The following is a 20,131-nucleotide window of genomic DNA, read 5'->3' as shown; positions in this document are numbered from 1 at the left end:
ATATATAGAGAGCTTTTTATCCGTTCCCACAACCCTAAAGTTGGACTATTGCAACCTCCTCCTTGACGAGAATATTTGATCAACCCGTGTTTTGGACTGCTATTCAATAATGAACAATGATTACTTTGTTTCAATTATGCATTTAAGTTTGTAGTACATTTGGTATGAAATTTTCTTGGTCATATTTTAATCATGCAATCATGAGTTATTTATTTTGTCTTACATTTTTTTTGTACCTCCAAAAAAGAGAGGTTTATATATGAAACACATGAATTGCATCCGAAAATTAATGTAATTTTTTTTTTCTTTTTGGCCATGTTAACCATGGTACCTCCCAAATGACCAAAAAAAAAAAAATGGTGGTTAGCTTTTAGCATAAATTACAATCAAATTAATTTTGTATAAATTGGTGGAACATATAGTCTTAATTACATTTTCAAAACATGATATTTTATATGCATAATTATTAGTATTATAAAAGATAGTAGAAAAAGCTACACACGATCTAAAATAATCTATATTCAAATTACAAACTATTATAATTCAGACTATAATAACATGCACTCCAAACACAAACTATTATAAGACAGATTACAATGCTCTACACCCCAAATACAGACTATAATAGTCTGCACCCCAAACACAGACTATGAAAACAGATAATTGATTATAACCCATAGACTATAATAACCATAGGCTGTAATAATCTACTTTGTGCCCTAAACGCTCAATTTGAGATATAATGCTGATCCATTTGCTTGAAGAGAGGATTCGGGTATTTCCAAAAAAAAAAAAAAAAAAAAAAACAAAAACAAAAACAAAAGTCACCAATAATAGCTGGGAATATTAACAACCTAATTTCTTCCAAAATTTTTTAAATTGGAAGAAACAAAATGATAAAAAAAAAAAAAAATCGACAACAAACAAGCTACATAATGAATAGCTCGATTTCTAATATGAGAAAGATACATTTTTCAAATGCCTTTTGATGCCAAGTAGGTTTCTCTTTATTTTCAAATTTTTTTAAAAAAATTTACAGACATAAATCTTTTAAACGTGAAATTGAGTCATCAAAATTTTAGTTCACATATCCATTTTAAACATCGATTGTATAATTAGCGGAATTTTGTAGTACTATCTCTCTCCATTCATGGAATGCCAATAAATTATAAAATTTATGTAAAATTTATGAAATAAAATAATATATTATCAAGTGACAGATCAAATGCTAAATGGAAAGTATGATTAAATATGATAATAATAAAATTTGTTCCAAAAAATTATTATTATTATTTTCTTAATACAATAAAAAAATGAAGATTCAGACTATAAACTTCTTGATTATTAACGTATTGGAGTCATTTTAGCTTTTCACAATTTTCTAGTACTATCGGTCAAACACGAGAGTTTGTTAATTATAGCATTAAATTACATTATCGTCATTAATTTCCAATAAAAACTGTGAGTCAAAGAATTTTCACTTCCCATAGTAAACATGTCGGACGACTCCGACTTAGCCGTGTAGGATAACACATTCGAAGAAGAAATTAATTAAAAAAGTAAAAGAAAAGAAAGAAAAATCAGTCAACCATCTACAGGTCGAGACTCCCTAGCTGTGGGGACCACACAACTGCCAGATCAGCATTTCGCCAACATGAAATGGACTGTAATGAATAAAATAATAAAAATCCATTGAAAAATAATAAAAAAGAGAAAAAACCCCTTGTTTTCAAACTTTTATCCAAAAAAAGAATAAACAAAACTCCATTAATTAAAAAGCCAAAGGACAGAAGCTTTAGCAATGGCGGAAGAAGATTTGCTAAATGTGCAGTAGCTTCACTTCACGCACCAGCAGCACTCAAACGAATTGGTTTCCAGCTAATATTCTGCTTCTCTGAGCTTCTTCTTCGTCCTTCCTTGCCTCTTCTTTTCACCTTTCCCTGTTCTTCCGCTGTTGATTTATTATAGGTCACGAACTTTCAGGATTTTTCTTCCTCTTAACAGGTACTTGTTTTGGATCTTCCCGTTTCTCTTCTGGAGTTTATTGATCTGTGCTTTGATTTTTTATTCTGAGCTATTTCTTTCGTGTTTTTTTTGATAAAAGCTGCGTTGAGAGTGATTTCGCTTGTGGCAGAGCTAAGTGCAGAACCGTTGAGAGATAAGAGTTGGAGGATTAGTTTGATGAGTAGTTGGACAGTGAGAAATTTCAAAATAGATGTAATTAATTTGACTTCAAAGTCAAAGTTGCGTTTGGTTTCATATTCGTCTTTCGGATTTGGTTTGGGAGTTTCGAAAGTACTTCATTTCATTTATTTTCAAAGTAAAGAAAAAAAATGCGTTTGGTTTGGTTTCGTTTGTCTTCTGGATTTGGTTTCAGAGTTTCATAGGTACTTCTTAAATATTGAGAGTAGAAGATTCAATTTATCATGAATTATATATATTTCTGGTATAATATTACATAATTTTTAATAATGGAGTTTAAATTCATAAAAGAGTTATTACATTGATCAAACTTTTTAATTGTTGACTAAGCTTTTGTTTATTAAAGTTTGAGACAAAATTCCAACGGCAAGAATTTTGAAATGGAAGCATGATGTACTTCCAAAATGTATCATGTTTTTCCATGAGATGCTATTTTCAGAAACGTAATTGTGGTTCGTTGTGTCTCTTATATACGAGTTGAGGCTTTCCCTATTTGACTGTATTATTGGCCCGTTCCGGTTAGTTTTTCGTGATTAAGAAACTTACATGGATGTATTTTGGGGTTTGGTTACTCTTTTTGCTTCTACTTAGTCTTTTCTTTCTTTCTTTCTTCTTTATTTTTTGTTCTAATTATAGCCAAAGTCTAATCATATTTACACCGATTGGGCCTCTTTTTTGTAACCTATTGGTGAGTGGAGATATCTCATTTCTCATTTTTTTTGTACTCTCTCTTTTGATGATAAAACACGTATGTTTCATATCACCAGAAAAAAAAATCCATTTGGCTCGCTCTGGTTGTACACTAGATGCTAATTTAGTTGATAAAGCAGCCATTTGAAGTTGTGGTTCCATTGATTTAAACTGCCATGCTTGTAGTCTGATCAATCCTTGTTATTGTGGCCTTGTCTTCTTGAAGGATTTGTTGGCATGAGAAAAGTTTCATTAAAGATCTTGTACCAAATACTTTAATAAATATTACCTTCCAATACTCATCTCTACTCCAATATATTTGACTGTCTATGGATGGTTGTCTTTGCAGATATAGCATTCCAATGGCTCTATTCATACTTTTTGCATGGATTTCATAACGTCGACCAATGAAAATGATGTTAGTTAGGATGGGAGAACTCTATCTTACAATTCTAATACTGGCTTGCTTTCATTATCTTGCACTGTCTGATCTTCAAGGTATGGACTATGGATTGCATCTCAGGATGGTGTTTTGAAATTGAAATGTCTCTTGTTGTACTGCTGCTCATAGGCTTGTACCTTAAACGTTTGGTCTGTGATGTGGAATTAAGAGTTGTTCATCTCATTAATCCTCATGATGTTTATAGATTGTTCTGATATTCTAGAGTGGAACAATTTAAATAGAGATTTAAAGTTTGACTTCTTCTTCTTGATTGGCAAGTACAAATACTGCATATGCAAGTTAAATGAGAGTGGTATAGGACATTCTTCTGTGTAATTGAAGTTTATTTTTCACAACTGTATACATGTATCGCTTAGAGTTGATAAGAGAAATGTATCTGATTATTTTTTCACAGTTTCTTTTGATATGAAACAGAGTATTCTTTTGTCACGGGGAAGACTCCTTTTCACCATTTTCCCTTTTTTGATTTCGTTGTGGGATTGCATTAAAAATGTTCTGAAGTTATCAACAAATGTAATGCCCTTTTTTCTTCTGATGCAAACAAATAAGATTTTTCTGTCATAAATTAAATGGCCAAATGATGTAATTTTATTATCAAATTTGATTATAATATCTTATTGTACAAATTTATTAATCATTGCTATTGTAGTGGTATACTCTACTTGTTTGACTGATTGATGAATGTTATTCTGCTCTTCTCCAGGTGATGCACTCTTTGCATTGAGGAGTGCATTGAATGCAACAACAAATCAACTCACAGACTGGAATCCAAATCAAGTCAATCCATGTACTTGGTCCAATGTTATATGTAGTGGAAACAATGTGATCTCTGTGTAAGATAGACTTAAATGTACTATTTTCCATTGTTTTCTCTTCCTTGTTGCTGTAGTGTACTTTTTACTTGCCATTATAAAAGTTTCTAAGGCTGATATTTCATTACATTGCGTCCAACTTTCTCAGATCCTTGTCCACAATGGGATTTACTGGAACCTTGTCTCCTCGAATTGGAGTTCTAAAATCACTTTCAACCCTGTGAGTAGTGTGTTTCTGTATGTAAAACTTGCTGCCCTGAATGCTTCATGTTGCGAGATTTATGGTGAAAGTTTGATTATACTTTTCTGGATTTCATCTTGTTGTGTACTTTCGTTGTCATATATTATTTTTCTCCGTGAAAGTAAGTTTTGATTCTTCAAACCAGGTGCCTAGACTTACTTAAGGTCATATTTGGATAGAAACTTCTTTTTGTTTGTGAAACAGAGTTTTGTATTGCAAGTATTCGTAGTGTTAAAATTTCATAATTGGAACTTGCTATTTGTCATTGATTTACCAAAGAAACTGTAATGTAGAAGATCAGAAGTCTTCAACCAACTGAGCTATACTATGATGGGCTCCCAATTACGACAGTCTATACATGTAGGCATAAGAGGAGATGGATGGTTACGTAAGAGGGAATGCTGTCTGTGTGTGGGCCCCAAGAGAATATTGTTAGTTTGGGGCTTTAGCTAGGTATATATATGTGACTGTTTACTAGGGGGTATCTTTTTGGCTATTATTTGTATTTGGATTCTCTTATGAGAATTGGGAGAGATTGGGGGGCTCTTGAATCCTTCTCCGAAGCTGTTGATGAATAAAACCGAAGCATACTGCTATCATTGAAGCAGTAAAAGCTTGCTTAATAACTGCTGAACTGTATTCTTATTATTGAAGGTCCTGAAATTTACCAAGCCTAATATTTTACTCTCTAGATGGTATAATTTCTTGCATCGCTTGGTCTGCTTATTTTATTTATTTATTTATTTTTTAATGTTTGGTTTCAGTTAAGGGTTAGAAACTAGATGTATCATTGTTAAAGCATATTGTGATTTTTTGGCTATTAAATTTGTTTCTTCAAACTGGTTTTTGAAGTACATCTGCTTATCAGCAATGAACAATAAAACACCTTCATTAATATATATTCATCTGCTACAGGATTTTGCAGGGAAATTACATAACTGGAGAGATACCAAAGGATTTTGGAAACCTGACAAATTTGGTCAGTTTGGATTTGGGAAATAACAGCCTAACGGGCCAAATACCATCGTCCCTGGGTAATCTTAAGAAACTACAGTTCCTGTAAGTAATTAGCAATGATCTCAAATTTTGAGGATATTTCATGAGTGTCTGCAATGCATATGGTTTATTCTTGAGATAATGAGTCAGTATTATCATTCAAGCAGAACTCTGAGTCAAAATCGTCTAACGGGGACTATTCCGGAGTCACTTTCAACCCTTCCTAGCTTGATCAATCTGTAAGTTTTCTCCATTGTGCATCTGAGACTATAGCTGCAAAACTTCAGTTTCTGTTAACTAAGTGTATTTCATTTCTAAATTTCTTGATTGTGATTCTTCTACAGTCTGCTTGATTCAAATGATCTCAGTGGTCCAATTCCGCAGCAGTTATTTCAAGTTCCAAAATTCAAGTACGTAGAACTTTTGAATATTACCAAGGTAGATATCTAAACACTGTGCACACATACCCACTTGTTAGTCCAAACTTGTTTTGGTTGTCTTTTTTTGTTTACTTTTGTGTCGTGTCATTTTTTCTTCATATTTTAACTTTCTCTATAAAAACTAAAAATGTTGCTGTTGATGGGTATTTTATAGAATTAAGAGTAAGAAGCCTGTAGACCAGCATTGCTAAATTGAACATGTTCAAAAGTTGCATTGAAGTCAAAGTTAAGGATGGTATTATTATTCTTTAGGACTTATTCTTTAGTTGGAATCATTTCTTTGTTTTTGTTTGTTTGTTTGTTTTTATTCTCCGTGTATTATATCATTCTCTCTATGAAGGCTTGATTGTTTGACCTGAAAAGAATGGTACCACTACCTTTTTCTGGTGGACGATTGGCTTGGTCGGAGAAAATTTGGTGATTAGTTCCCTAGACTGTTTATTTTATTTTCTTATAGGATGTTGAATTGTTTTGTTTGTCACAGCTTTTCTGCAAACAAGTTAAACTGTGGCGGGAAGTCTCTTCATGCCTGTGCTTCAGACAGTACAAACTCAGGTTATTGGATCAGATTTTCCTTGGGCTTAGAGAAAAGCTTTTCCTATATTTTAATTACATAATCACCCCTTGACTGGAAGCAAAATGTGAAAGTTTCCCTTCTTGTCAGGTTCTTCAAATAAACCCAAGGTTGGCCTCATAGTTGGAATAATTGTTGGGTTTACCGTTGCCCTTCTTTTGGTCGGAGTATTATTTTTCTTGTCCAAGGGTAGATATAAAAGCTACAAGCGCGAAGTGTTTGTAGATGTTGCAGGTAACCGTTGTGGCTATTATTATTTTATTTATATGGACTATGCAAACATCTCTTGTGAAGGCTAGGTTTCAAGAATATCATACAGTTTAAAGTATAATTTTTATTGTATTCTTGCCACCGAAACTTTTATGCCAATATTGTGGTATTTTCACTGAATAAGCACGCATCTAGAAATTCAACTGTTTTGTTTCTGTTTTCTGTTTGACATTTGAAGCATAGACGTTCTTGTGAATTATCATATCAATCAAGAATCCATGTTTATATGGATATTTAAATATTTCATTCCTCAAATCTCTTGATCTTTTTTATTTTTGTTTCATATTTAAAAGTACTTGAAAATTAACTAATGAATCAATTCATTAGTGAATGGTATATAGTATTTATATATTACAATTATGTCCAAAATAAATTTCAGTTGGTATATAAATATCAATAATTTATATAATATAGATTTTCTTCTCTTTGAGTTCAACAATATTTGAGGTGGAGGATTCGAACCTCTAACCTCTTACTCAAGGTCACATATCGTATGTCGGTTGAGCTATGTCCATATTGGTATATAAGTTTCAATAATTTATATAATATATTAACTTACTCTCAATCATATGGTAATTGAAGTTATTGAAAAGAGAAGAGAAGAAACAAACACAGATTTACGTGGAAATCCTAGATCAGGGAGAAAAACCACGATAAGAGAATTTTTATTCTTTTAATTTTTCTGATCCACAGTACTCAACACATGACAGGTATAAATAACCAAACTGAGAGAAACCCTAGACAGTAGACACTAAGAAAAAGACTAAAACGCCCTTAGGCTAAAACACCATTTCAATACTCCCCCTCAAGTTGGGGCATAAATATTAATGAGACCCAACTTGCTAATATAAGTGTCAAACGTCTGTCTAGGTAACCCCTTAGTCAGGACATCCACAATCTGTTGACTGGATGGGACATAAGGAACACAAATGCTACCGTTGTCTAGTTTCTCTTTGATAAAATGTCGGTCAATCTCAACATGTTTGGTTCTGTCATGCTGAATAGGATTATTAGCAATATTAATGGCAGCCTTGTTGTCACAGTAGAGTCTCATCGGGTCATGACTCTCTTGATGAAGATCTACTAATACCTTCTTCAACCAAATTTCCTCACAGATACCCAAGCTCATAGCTCTCTGTATTCAGCTTCGGCACTATTTCTAGCTACAACACCCTGTTTCTCACTCCTCCATGTAGCAAGATTTCCCCATACGAAGGTACAATACCCCGAGGTTGACTTCCTATCAGTAGCGGAACCGGCCCAGTCTGAGGCAGTGTAGGCTTCGATGCATCTTCTATCATTTTTCCTGAACATCAAGCCCTTCCCAGGTGTTGACTTTAGATATCTCAGAATCCGGGTAATAGCTTCCATGTGTCTCTCACACGGGGCTTGCATAAACTGGCTTACCAAACTCACAGCATATGAAATATCAGGTCTGGTGTGTGAGAGATATATCAGCTTCCCTACAAGTCGTTGATATCTCTCCTTGTTCACTGGGACGTCGTCTATTGAGTTTACCAGATTACTGTTAACCTCAACCGAAGTATTTGTAGGTTTGCATCCAGTCATCCTAGTCTCTTATAAAAGGTCTAACGTATATTTTCTCTGAGACACTGAGATCCCTTCCTTTGATCTTGCTACCTCCATGCCTAGAAAATACCTCAAAGAACCAAGATCTTTAATCTCAAACTCTTCTGCCATCTTCTGTTTCAACTTGTCAATTTCTACAGAATCATTCCTTGACAGAATAATATCGTCAAAATATACGATTAACACTGCTACTTTTCCGGTGCTGATTTCTTAGTGAACAGGGTGTGATCAGAGTGACCCTGAATGTACCCCTGGGTTTTGACAAAGGTAGTGAAGCGATCGAACCAGGCTCTAGGGGACTGTTTCAGACCATACAAAGACTTCTTTAACTTGCACACCTGACTCCCAAACTGTGCTTCAAACCCTGGAGGAGGGGTCATATAAACCTATTCTTCCAACTCACCATTTAGAAACGCATTTTTTACATCCAACTGATATAGAGGTCAGTCTAGGTTCACAACAACAAAGAGAAGAACCCGAATAGTGTTGAATTTTTCCACCGGCGAGAAAGTTTCTGAGTAATCTACCCCATATGTTTGAGTGAATCCTTTCGCAACCAATCGGGCCTTATATCTGTCGAGAGTCCCATCGGACTTGTACTTGACTGTGAACACCCATTTGCACCCGACTGTTTTGTGACCTCTAGGAAGAGCAACTAGATCCCATGTTTTGTTGGTCTTGAGGGTCTGCATTTCTTCCATAACTGCAGTTCGCCATTCAGGAATTTCCAGAGCCTTGTACACATTTCCCGGAATTGTCACGGTGTCCAGACTAGTGGTGAAGGTCTTGAATCTTGTTGACAAGCTACTGTAAGATAAGAAGCTTTTCATAGAGTACTTGGTGCAGGATCTTGTTCCCTTTCGTAGAGCAATTGGTAAGTCTAGGGTAGCATCAATTTCACTGGTCTTGTTACCCTTTTCCTCTATATTCATTTGCTGCATATTTTCAGTCTCCTGAACATCATCAGGGGAAAATTCATTACACTCATCCTCCCTAATTTTGCCAAGATTCATTGCATCATCAGTGTTCACTGCATTACTTTCAACAGAGTTATTATTATCAGGAGTATGGTTACCTTGAGCTGGCTCTGGTTCTGACTCTTGAACACTTTCCGGTGGAGCAGCAGGGGGAACTATTTCCTTTCGTAGATTCTTCCGATAGTAGGTTATCCAAGGAATTTGTTTTGTAGGAAGGATAGAATTGTCAGGAATGGGTGGGCTAGGATTAGTGTCAGGAATTGGTTTAAGAAACAAGTCTACAGGAATGGAATAAGTGGATGACGTGTTAGCCTCTTCACTCGAAGTCTCCCCCTGAAGAGGACTAACAGGAAAGAAAGGTTTATCTTCTTGAAAGGTGGCATCCATGGTGATAAAGTACTTTCGAGAAGATGACTGATAACATTTGTAGCCCCGTTGATGGAGCGGATACCCAACAAAGACACATTTTTTAGCCCTAGGAGCGAATTTACTGTGGGTATCATGATTATGGACAAACACCATACACCCAAACATCCGAAGAGGAACATTTGGGAAAAGACGGGTAGAAGAGGACTCTTTGAAATGGGCTAATGGAGTCTGGAACTTGAGAACTCGGGAAGGCATTCGATTATGAGATGGGCTGCAATGAGTACAACATCTCCCTATAGGTACGAGGGTAGGGATGCAGGAATCATGAGTGCCTGAGCAACCTCAATAAGGTGACTGTTTTTTCGTTTGGCTACCCCATTTTGTTGTGGGGTATAGGCACAAGAGTTCTGGTGTGGTGGATGATACCTTTAGAGTTTAAAAACTCACGGAGGGATTGATTAACGAACTCACGGCCATTGTCACTCCGAAGGATAGCAATTTTGGCATTGAACTGGGTTTCAACCGTGGTGTAAAATTGCTGAAAGACTGTAGTCACTTCAGACTTATCCGTAAGAAGGAACACCCATGTAAGACGAGTGTGATCATCTATGAAGGTGACAAACCACCGCTTACCCGACACGGTTGTGATATTAGATGGGCCCCATACATCACTATGTATCAGGTGGAAAGGTTGGGAAGGTTTGTAAGGCTGGGAAGTAAAAGACACCCGAGGTTGTTTTGCACGAATACACACATCGCAAGATAAAGATGAAATATTAACATTACGAAACAAATGTGGAAATAAATACTTCATATAATGAAAATTTGGATGTCCAAGACGAAAATGCCATAACAGGAAATTAGTTTCAGAAATAGTAAGGGAAGACAGTAAACAAGTGCTAGATAAACTCCTAGAGGAAGCATCCTTCGAGAGGAAGTAGAGCCCCCTACTGTGCCGGGCAGTGCCAATCGTCTTCCCCGAGCTCAGGTCCTGAAACAAAACATTGTCCGGTGAGAAAACGACATTGCAATTCAGATCTCTGGTTATTTTACTGATAGATTGCAGATTATAAGATATCTTTGGCACATGCAAGACATTCTGTAAAATTAACCCTTGAATAGGAGATAAATGACCTTTCCCAGCAACGGAAGCAAAGGACCCATCTGCAATTCGTATTCTCTTGTTTCCCGCACTTGGATAATAAGAGAGAAATTGATCAGATGATCCAGTTAGGTGGTCCGTTGCTCCTGAGTCAAGAATCCACGATTCATCCCCTTCAACCAAGAAGCTAAAGGACTAAGAAGTACCTGATTGCGCGACATTGCCGGTTCCAACCATGCTTGACTCTACTTGATTGGTGGCTGATGACATACCATCCCGTGTTTCACTGACAAGGGCCCGACTGGTTTTAGATTTATCATTCGCAAGCCATCGCTTGCCATTCGGTGGGCGACCGTGTAACTTCCAGCATTGATCTTTGGTGTGCCACGGTTTCTTACAGTGCTCACAGATTGGTGGGGACTTTCCGTTCTGTTTGTCGCTTTCTGGTCCCGAAGACTTGGCCCCAAATGCAGCAGAATCTAAGTGGTTGATGCTAGTGCCACTCATAGCACTGGTTCTGTCCTCTTCTAACCTGACCTCTGAGCATACTTCCATCAGAGATGGTATTGGTCTCTGTTCCAAAATCCGACTTTGGAAACCATCAAATTTAGGGTTTAAGCCAGCCAGAAAATCATACACCCGGTCCGCCTCCTCAATCTTTGAGTACTGAACTCCGTCAACAGGGCAATTCCACACGACTTCGCGGCACAAATCCATTTCTTGCCACAACAGGGACAATTTATTGAAATAAGACGTTACGTCAAGAGTCCCTTGTTTGCACTCATGAACATGTTTCCTCAAGGTATAAAGATGTGAGGCATTTTGCCTCTTCGAATAGAGCTTCTGGACAACTTCCCAAATATCTCGAGCGGAGGCTGAGTACAGAAGTGCTTCCCAATCTGAGATTCCATGTTGTTTATCAGAATTGAGCGAAAAGAGAGTCCTCTCCTTTCCATATACGTTCCTGGGGATCACTGGGGTTTGGTCTTGGTATTTCTCCAGTTAGATACCCGAACTTGTGACGTCCCTCAAGGATCATTCTTACCAATTGGAACCAAGAAAAGTAATTTTGCCCGTTAAGTTTCTCACCAATAGAAATCCCTGCAGAGTTTCTCACAGAACCAGACATAATATTTGCTACAGGTAAAGTAGAGTAAGCATTTACCGGTGTTTCTGAGCATAAAGAGAAGTTTGAATGTGGATGAAAACCAGTTGCAGGACTTGTCGTGGATCTAAGAGCCGATATTTGCTGCTGTAAGTTTGCCAACTGCCGTTCAAAGCCAACGGTTCCACCAGAATTTTCCATAGGTTGGTTTTGCCCATAAATCCCTGAAAAAGTAGCTTCATTTTGGCTAGAGGAAGGGCCAAAAGAAGGGGTGGGAATTGGCTGACCATACTGGTTCAGCTGGACCGGGTTCGGCTAAACCGGTTGGTTTGGTTGGACCGGCTGAGAAGAGTGGGTCATCCACACAGTAAACGATCGATCTGGTATGTGTGCTAGGGCCGGCGGTTGACTCGCAAACAGAGGCTGAAGTTTGTCTGAAGATCGGTAGTCACGAGCGGTGCAGTCCGACTGTGTAAAAACTTCCGGGGCAGGTGGCTTTCCTTGCATCGGCAGGATCTGAGGAAGAACATGGTGGAAACCAGATGGGTCGCGTTGAATTGGAGGAGAAATCGTGCGAAAGGGAACGGCTGGGTTGCGGACAGTGAGACTTAAATCGATCGCTGGCCGGTTCGGGTCTGTGAGTTCTGTTGGTCTGTGCGTCGTGGAGGAGCCCGGATCCGTGCATCGATCAGGTCTGTGAGCTCCATTGGTCGGGTTTGCTGAGGAAGTCCATCGGCTGGAGTTCGGATCTGACACGGATCTGAGGAGTTGAGGTAGCGCGGCGTGAAAATAATGCTCAACGGCTTCTCTTATGGTTGTAGCAACTTCAGCGTTCATGGATCCCCCCGTTCCAACAGAGGTTGTTGGAGTCTCTAGTTTGTTCTCATCAATGACGGTCAGGGCTTCATCGCCAGACTCTGATACCATATTGAAAAGAGAAGAGAAGAAACAAACACAGATGTACGTGGAAACCCTAGATCAGGGAGAAAAACCACGATAAGAGAATTTTTATTCTTTTAATTTTTCTGATCCACAATACTCAACATAGGACAGGTATAAATAACTTCTACCCTAGACAGTAGACACTAGGAAAAAGACTAAAACGCCCTTAGGGCTAAAACACTATTTCAACAAAAGTATCATAATTCTAAAACATGCACTTAGATTGCCAACATGAGCATAGCTCAATTGACGTGAACTTGTATTATCAACCTAGAGGTCTAAGGTTTGATTCTTCTATTCTACATCTTGTAAAAAAAGGTGTACTTAGATTAAATGAACATTTTAGTTAGAAAAAAAACGATGCTCCATTTCTTTATCATTGCATACTAACTAAACCATCTTTCATTTTGCACACACAAAAAAGAAAAAAGAAAAAGAAATCTTAAATGAAATACCCCCGTAATGAAGTGAAAATTTTTGTTGATACCTGTATCTTAGGAGTGTTGTTTTCCCCTGAATCTTCCAATTAGGTGAAGTTGATCGAAGAATTGCATTTGGTCAGCTGAAAAGATTTGCATGGAGGGAACTACAGCTAGCTACAGACAACTTTAGTGAGAAAAATGTTCTAGGACAAGGAGGCTTTGGAAAGGTGTACAAAGGGGTGCTTGCAGATGGCACCAAAGTTGCTGTGAAACGCTTGACTGATTATGAAAGTCCAGGGGGAGATGCTGCTTTTCAGCGTGAAGTTGAGATGATTAGTGTAGCTGTTCATAGAAATCTGTTGCGTCTCATTGGGTTCTGTACAACTCAGACAGAACGCCTATTGGTGTATCCTTTTATGCAGAACTTGAGTGTTGCCTACCGTCTTCGAGGTATAAGGTGTTTTTGGTTATTTTTAATTTTACGTTTGCAATAGTTGCTCTAGACAAAAAGTTCACATAAAATAAATTTTGCTATTTGAGAAAAATTACTTCAATGTTTTCACATTAAATAATATTGTTTAGACTCTAAAGCATGTGTTGGAATATCATGAACAAACGTGCATGATGCATAGATAAATAGACAAGCACACGCACATTTAAGATTTTTCCTTTTGTCTATGAACTCCATGTTGGAATTGCAGCATCCTAATAATCAGTGCTAAAGTATTAATATATAATTACATTTATTACAATTCATCAACTTAAGCTTTTAAGTTGATTGTTATTTGTTACATCTCATTTTTCTTGACTGCAGGTCGTTTTTGTAGGTCACCTTTTTCTATACTTTCATTCAGGACCATCATTCTATCTTGCTTTTGTTTAGCCAAATATTATTGTAATCTTAAACTAATAAATAATTGCCACTTTCTTCCACTGATTTCTACGGTAATCTTCAATGCAGAACTTAAGCCTGGAGAGGCTGTTCTAGATTGGCCTACTCGAAAACGGGTGGCATTGGGCACAGCTCGTGGTTTAGAGTATCTTCATGAACATTGCAACCCAAAGATTATTCATCGAGATGTTAAGGCAGCTAATGTATTGCTTGATGAAGATTTTGAAGCAGTAGTTGGCGATTTTGGCTTAGCAAAGTTAGTTGATGTTAGGAAGACTAATGTCACTACTCAAGTTCGAGGGACAATGGGTCACATAGCACCGGAGTACTTATCTACTGGAAAATCATCCGAAAGGACTGATGTTTTTGGTTATGGTATCATGCTTTTAGAACTTGTTACAGGGCAACGTGCGATCGACTTCTCACGCTTAGAAGAAGAAGACGATGTTTTACTGCTCGACCATGTAAGTAAATCTTGTCAAATCAATATCTCAAAGAGGTTGTTAGGGGTACTGAGTTGATTACAGACTATTCTAGTATGAGTAATAATAATTTGTGTTTGGAGTGCAGACTATTTTAGTTTAGGTTACAAAATATTAAATATTGTAGATAACGAGGGTTTTCAAATAGTTTTACTGTAAGTGTGAGTCATGCTGATGGAGAACTTCAGCTATTATAATGGAAGGTAGGGTTGGCAATAGGGCCGGGGCGGGGCGGGGGGGCATCCCCCGTCCCTAGCCCCGTAGGGGAAATTGTCCCTCATCCCCGTCGGGGAAACGGGGTCCCCGCGGGGCCCCATTCGTGGCAGACTTCAACGGAGGGGAGGGATGAGCGAGAGGGGAGAGATGAGCGAGAGCGAGAGGGGAGGAATGCAGAGAGCGAGAGGNCATTCGTGGCAGACTTCAACGGAGGGGAGGGATGAGCGAGAGGGGAGAGATGAGCGAGAGCGAGAGGGGAGGAATGCAGAGAGCGAGAGGGGAGGGATGAGCGAGAGCGAGAAGGGAGGGATGTTTTGTTAAAGATTGCAGAGAGTGAGAGGGGACTGGGGAGGGGATAAAAATATATATATAAATTCGGGGTCGGGGTCGGGGCGGGGATACTCTCCCCATCCCCGGACGGGACCCCGAATAAATTCCCCGGTTTGATCCCATTCCCAGCCCGAACGGGGACCCGCCCCGTCGGGTTTTTTATGCCAACCCTAATGGGAGGTCCAAATATTAAGTGGATCATAGTAGCCCACTCCACCTAAGGCAAGTTGGGGGTCCAAATGTCCCCTTAGTGAATATGCTTCCTCCTTTATGATAAACTCAAATCGTGTCAGGCTTAAAATCACAAACTCAGCATGATGTTTATGCTAAAAAAAACAAAAAAACAACTCTGTGTATTCTTGTACTACCATGTCTGAATTCTCCTGCTTTTTGCCTCATTAGTCATTTCCTTTGCTAATTCCCAATTTCATCTTGGCTATGAAGGTTAAGAAACTAGAAAGGGAGAAACGACTCAATGCGATTGTCGATCGAAATCTAAATAACTACAACATTCAAGAGGTGGAGATGATGATTCAAGTTGCATTGCTGTGCACACAGCCATGCTCGGACGACCGTCCAGCGATGTCACAAGTTGTTCGGATGCTCGAAGGAGAGGGATTAGCAGAGAGGTGGGAAGAATGGCAGCATTTGGAGGTGACTCGCAGACAAGAGTACGAGAGACTGCAGAGAAGATTTGAATGGGGAGAAGATTCTATACATAGACAGGATGCAATCCAGTTATCTGGTGGAAGATGAGGTACCAAACTTACCTCCAACTCTCTCTCGCTTTTTCATCTCTCTGGTTATGAGACCATGTTACAGTTATTTTTGTTAGGTCAGTTTTATTGGTGTCATCCCTAAAAGCTTATTATACAAACTTAACCAGTTCAGAAATCCTTGCTTTTCCATCTCCCAGTTTGTAAATTTCCGTTGGCTTTCCCATTCCTTTCTTGGCTCTGCATCTTTCGGTAATCCCCTTTCCCCCAATTTAGCATTTGTTGTGGCTGAACTTTGTAATACAGCCAAGTCTACAAAGTCATCATTTTCATGTTTGGCTTAACATTTGTCATGTTATAGTGATCATTTTTTTTTTCTTTTTGGATTTTAAATGTATGGTTTCCTTCATACAGTTAGATTCTAAATTTGGTCAGTGAACAGAACTTTGATAATTAGATTAATTTAGAGCCCGTTTCATAATTATTTGATTTTAAAAAATTAAGCGTAAACCGTATTTGCACCAATTGATTTCTTTGGTTTGTTACCTACATTTTAGTAGGAGTTTTTCAAAATCGAAACGAAGTTTTAAAAACTAAAAAGAAGTGTCTGTGTGATAATCATTTGGTTTTTTATTTTTGGTGTTTGAAAATTCTATTCACTTATTATTGATTTGCTTGTTTTATTATCTACCGTTCAACGGTTTTGTTCAAGGGTGTTTTTAAAGTTTTCGTAAATTTTGAAAACTACGAAGGTTATTTTTTTATTAGCTTATTTTTCGTTTTTTGAAATTTGACCAAAAATTTAATCTTTACTTAGAAAAGAAGAGAACTATGGTAAGAAAATTGTGAGAAAAAAGCAAAAATTTTAAAATAAAAAAGCATATAATTATCGGATGGAGTCGAGTTGTTTGAAAACTTTTTTTTTTTATTTGAGAATTTAGGTAATAGTTCACCCAGGGAAAATGAAAACCTAACTAAAAAATTGGAAGAAAAATAGCATAATGTTTTAGAACTAAAAATTAGAAACCTAGTAGTTATACAATAGAATCTTAATTATTAACTTTTGTTTTTTTTTAAAAAAGTTAGTTGCATCGTCAACATGAGCGTAGCTCAAATGAGTAGTGCTAGTATTATCGACTTCGAGGTCAGAAGTTCGATTTCCCACCCCACACTTTAGTTACAATATCTTTGCAAAAAAAAAAAAAAGTTGCATTCTTAAATTGTTAATATGGTATGGTTATTGGAAAAATTTATCTGAATTTGACAAGATGTAGAAGGTAGACGAGTGAATGAATAATAAGATTTTTTTGCTATTTCTAGTAGGGTTGGCAAAATTCCTCACAAGGCCCTGCCTCAATCGGGGCGGGGAATCCCCGGTTTGACCGAGGATGGGGTCAAACCGAGCAAATTTTTCGGGACCTCGTTCGGGGATGGGGACGGTATCCCCGCCCTGACCCCGACCCCGACCTTGATTTGATATATTTATATTTTTAATATTTTATAAATATATATTTATAATATATAAAATAACTTATTTATATGTATGTTTATAATGTATAGACTTATAGTGTTGTGGAATCCAATATTAAATATTTAAATTCTAAATCTAAGCCCAAAAGTCAAGCCCAAATTTTAATCAAATTTTAAATAAATTTTAATCAAATTTTAAATAAATTTTAATTAAAAAAAATGGGGCCCATGGGGAATTAGTAGGGGAATCCTCGTGGGGAAACGGGGAATGGGGCCTTGCGGGGACCCCGTTTCCCCGATGGGGAATCTCCACCCCCGTCCCCGCCTTCAAATGGTGGGGACGGGGGTGAGGATGGGGGAGAATTTCCCCCACGGGGTCAAGGGCGGGGGACGCCCCCCATCTCGCCCCGACCTCGTTGTCAACCCTAATTTCTATATATAGAAAAATGAACTAACTTATTTGTAAATATAGCAAAATGTCATTATCTATTAGTGTCTATCATTGACGTTGATAGATGCTATCAATGTCTATTATTTATAAATAATGATATTTTGCTACATTTGAAAATATTTTCAGTATTTTTATCATTCAAAATAATTACTTTTTTTAAATAATAATACTAAATAAATAAATAAATAGAACACAAAAATTAAAGGAAAAAAAAACATTTGTCCCTAGATTATGGGTCTAGTTTTTATTTGGTCTCTAGGTTTTAAAATATCACATTTAGTTCTTAAGTTTTTTTATTGATTTCAATTTAGTCCTTTATCTAAGTTTCAAAATGTTACAATTTTACCGAGATTTGAGTTTTGTTCCTATTTGATCTCTAGATTTTAATATTATACATTTTTAACCTCAATTTTTCATCAAATACTCAATTTTAATCATTGGTTTCAATTTCTATTAATTAATTTAAAATAATTATGAGGTGAAATTTTAAATTTAATTTTAAAAGTGATGAAAAATAGTGAAACTTAAGTAATTATATTTTGTTTAATTATTAACACGTTAACAATAAAGAAGGAAAATGAGTATTTAATTAAAAAAATTGATGTTAAAAATGTAAATCTTGAAATCTAGGAACTAAATCGAAACAAAACTCAAATGTCAAAGATAAAATTGTAACATTTTGAAATTTAGAAACTAAATTGAAATCAAATGCAAAACTTAAAAATTAAATGAGTAACATTTTTGAAACCTAGAGTTCAAATAAAAATTAGACAAAAAAACCTATTGATCAAAAATGTGTTTTTCTTTTCAGAATTAAATATGTATTTTAACACATAAGCTGAAAGATTATGAAATTGGCATTAGTGTTTCAATTTTTTTATATTTCATTTTCCTCCGGGAGTTGTGTATAGATTGTTGCAGCCAGCGCAAGCTTTTTTGCATCGATTTTTCGTTTTTTAATTTTTTAGGGTAATTTATATCAAAAAGAAAAAAAAAATTGAACTTTGCCTGTTTTTGTTTATTTTAAAGTGTTATAATATTATTCATCAACTTTTACAAATGCTTCAAAACTATTTTTGTAGAATTTGAAACTAAAAACAATATGAGAATGATCTAAAATAATGCGATGATCCAAATTTTTATTCTATGTTATCAATATATTATCTTATATACCAATTTTCGTTTCAAATTCTAAGGATTTTTATTTTAAGAATATTTTTGAAAAATTTATTATAGTTTTAGAGTAATATTACAACTTGTTTAAAGATATTTTGGTTGTTTTTTTCCCTTAAATTCATATTCGGCAAAAAGTTGGGTTCCTGCACTTTTTTTATTCTTTTTGTTCTTTGTTCTTTGGAATAATTCATATTATAATGCTTTTACATATTTATTAGTAAACCAATGGTAGAACGGAACCCAATAGATAGCATTAATAATTTTCTTCTTAAAAGGTTTCATAAAAAGATAAAAATTTGCAGAAGCACTCATCAACTTTGCGAATTATAATATGAAAAATAGAAAAACCATTTTAGCTCTTAAGTTATGGATCTAGTTTTAATTGGTCTATAAACATGTTACATTTTTAGTATTGTGTTTTTAGTTTAATTTTAGTTTGTTTCCCAAATTTCAAAATGTTAATTTTAAAATTAAGATTTACCAAACAAATTAATATATCAAAGAGCCAAAATTCAGACGATAAATGTACTTGACTTTCACATACTTTGTTTCTTAAATTAGAGAGTGAAAGTGTACGGAAGCTAAACGATTCAAATTATCTTTTTGAGAATTGTGAGGATATATTTATAGTATGGTTTGACATAGATCTCTTCTTGCCTGCAAATTTGGTTATTAGATATTCCATCGATTTATTAAACTGGGGATGTCACAGTCAAGCTTGTCCAGGGCGTGTTACCCATTGTCACATGTCCGCCTCCACCTCTTTTTACTATGCTTTCATCCTATGTATTTTCTTTTGCTAGGTAGTTTACTTTCTATGTACTTTTCTTAGTTTGTGACTGCTCGCCCATTTCCATATGCAAGGGTGGCAGATGTGTTTTTGTTCAGAATGCACTATATGGAGATAAGGTTAATCATCATATCCTCATACCAGTGAGTTGTATGCTATAAAGTCGTGTTGTTGCTTATTACTTTCTAGTTGTACGATTAATGTTCATTGCTTAAACATGCTTTCAAACGTTTGCGAAAATCTTTTTTTATCTAAATCCGATTTCTAAAACCTTTTTCTCAAGAACAAGAGTGGAGTTTGTGAGAAATGCCCATTGTGCCATTGGCTATTTGGATTTGGATTGGTTGACTGGTTCGAGGGCGAGAACAAGTGCCGCACAATCGCCTCGAGACCTTTACGAAGGTGCGATTGTG

At 36.3% G+C, this 20,131-nt stretch overlaps 1 protein-coding gene across 3 annotated transcripts; it reads left to right on the top strand.

Annotated features, from left to right (window-relative positions):
- Positions 1–1,731: 1,731 nt before the first annotated feature.
- LOC120084442 (probable LRR receptor-like serine/threonine-protein kinase At5g10290) lies at positions 1,732–16,265 on the top strand. Of its 3 annotated transcripts, XM_039040230.1 has the most exons (13): positions 1,732–2,004; positions 2,105–2,217; positions 3,242–3,390; positions 4,059–4,188; positions 4,316–4,387; positions 5,324–5,467; positions 5,572–5,643; positions 5,749–5,814; positions 6,329–6,399; positions 6,509–6,652; positions 13,304–13,645; positions 14,157–14,551; positions 15,560–16,265. In XM_039040230.1, the coding sequence occupies exons 3-13, from the start codon at positions 3,300–3,302 to the stop codon at positions 15,869–15,871; spliced, it is 1,839 nt and encodes a 612-aa protein (XP_038896158.1). In that variant the 5' UTR covers positions 1,732–2,004; positions 2,105–2,217; positions 3,242–3,299; the 3' UTR covers positions 15,872–16,265. The 3 variants fall into 3 exon arrangements, with proteins under 3 accessions (XP_038896158.1, XP_038896150.1, XP_038896167.1); XM_039040222.1 differs by lacking the exon at positions 2,105–2,217 and having other exon boundaries at positions 1,733–2,004; XM_039040239.1 differs by lacking the exons at positions 1,732–2,004; positions 2,105–2,217; positions 3,242–3,390 and having other exon boundaries at positions 4,126–4,205.
- The last annotated feature ends 3,866 nt before the right edge of the window (positions 16,266–20,131 follow it).

The sequence above is a fragment of the Benincasa hispida genome, chromosome 1, assembly GCF_009727055.1.
Source record: "Benincasa hispida cultivar B227 chromosome 1, ASM972705v1, whole genome shotgun sequence".
NCBI classification, from domain to species: Eukaryota; Viridiplantae; Streptophyta; class Magnoliopsida; order Cucurbitales; family Cucurbitaceae; genus Benincasa; species Benincasa hispida.
The sequence above is the reverse complement of the archived record's forward strand: the minus strand, read 5'-3'. Positions and strand labels throughout refer to the sequence as shown.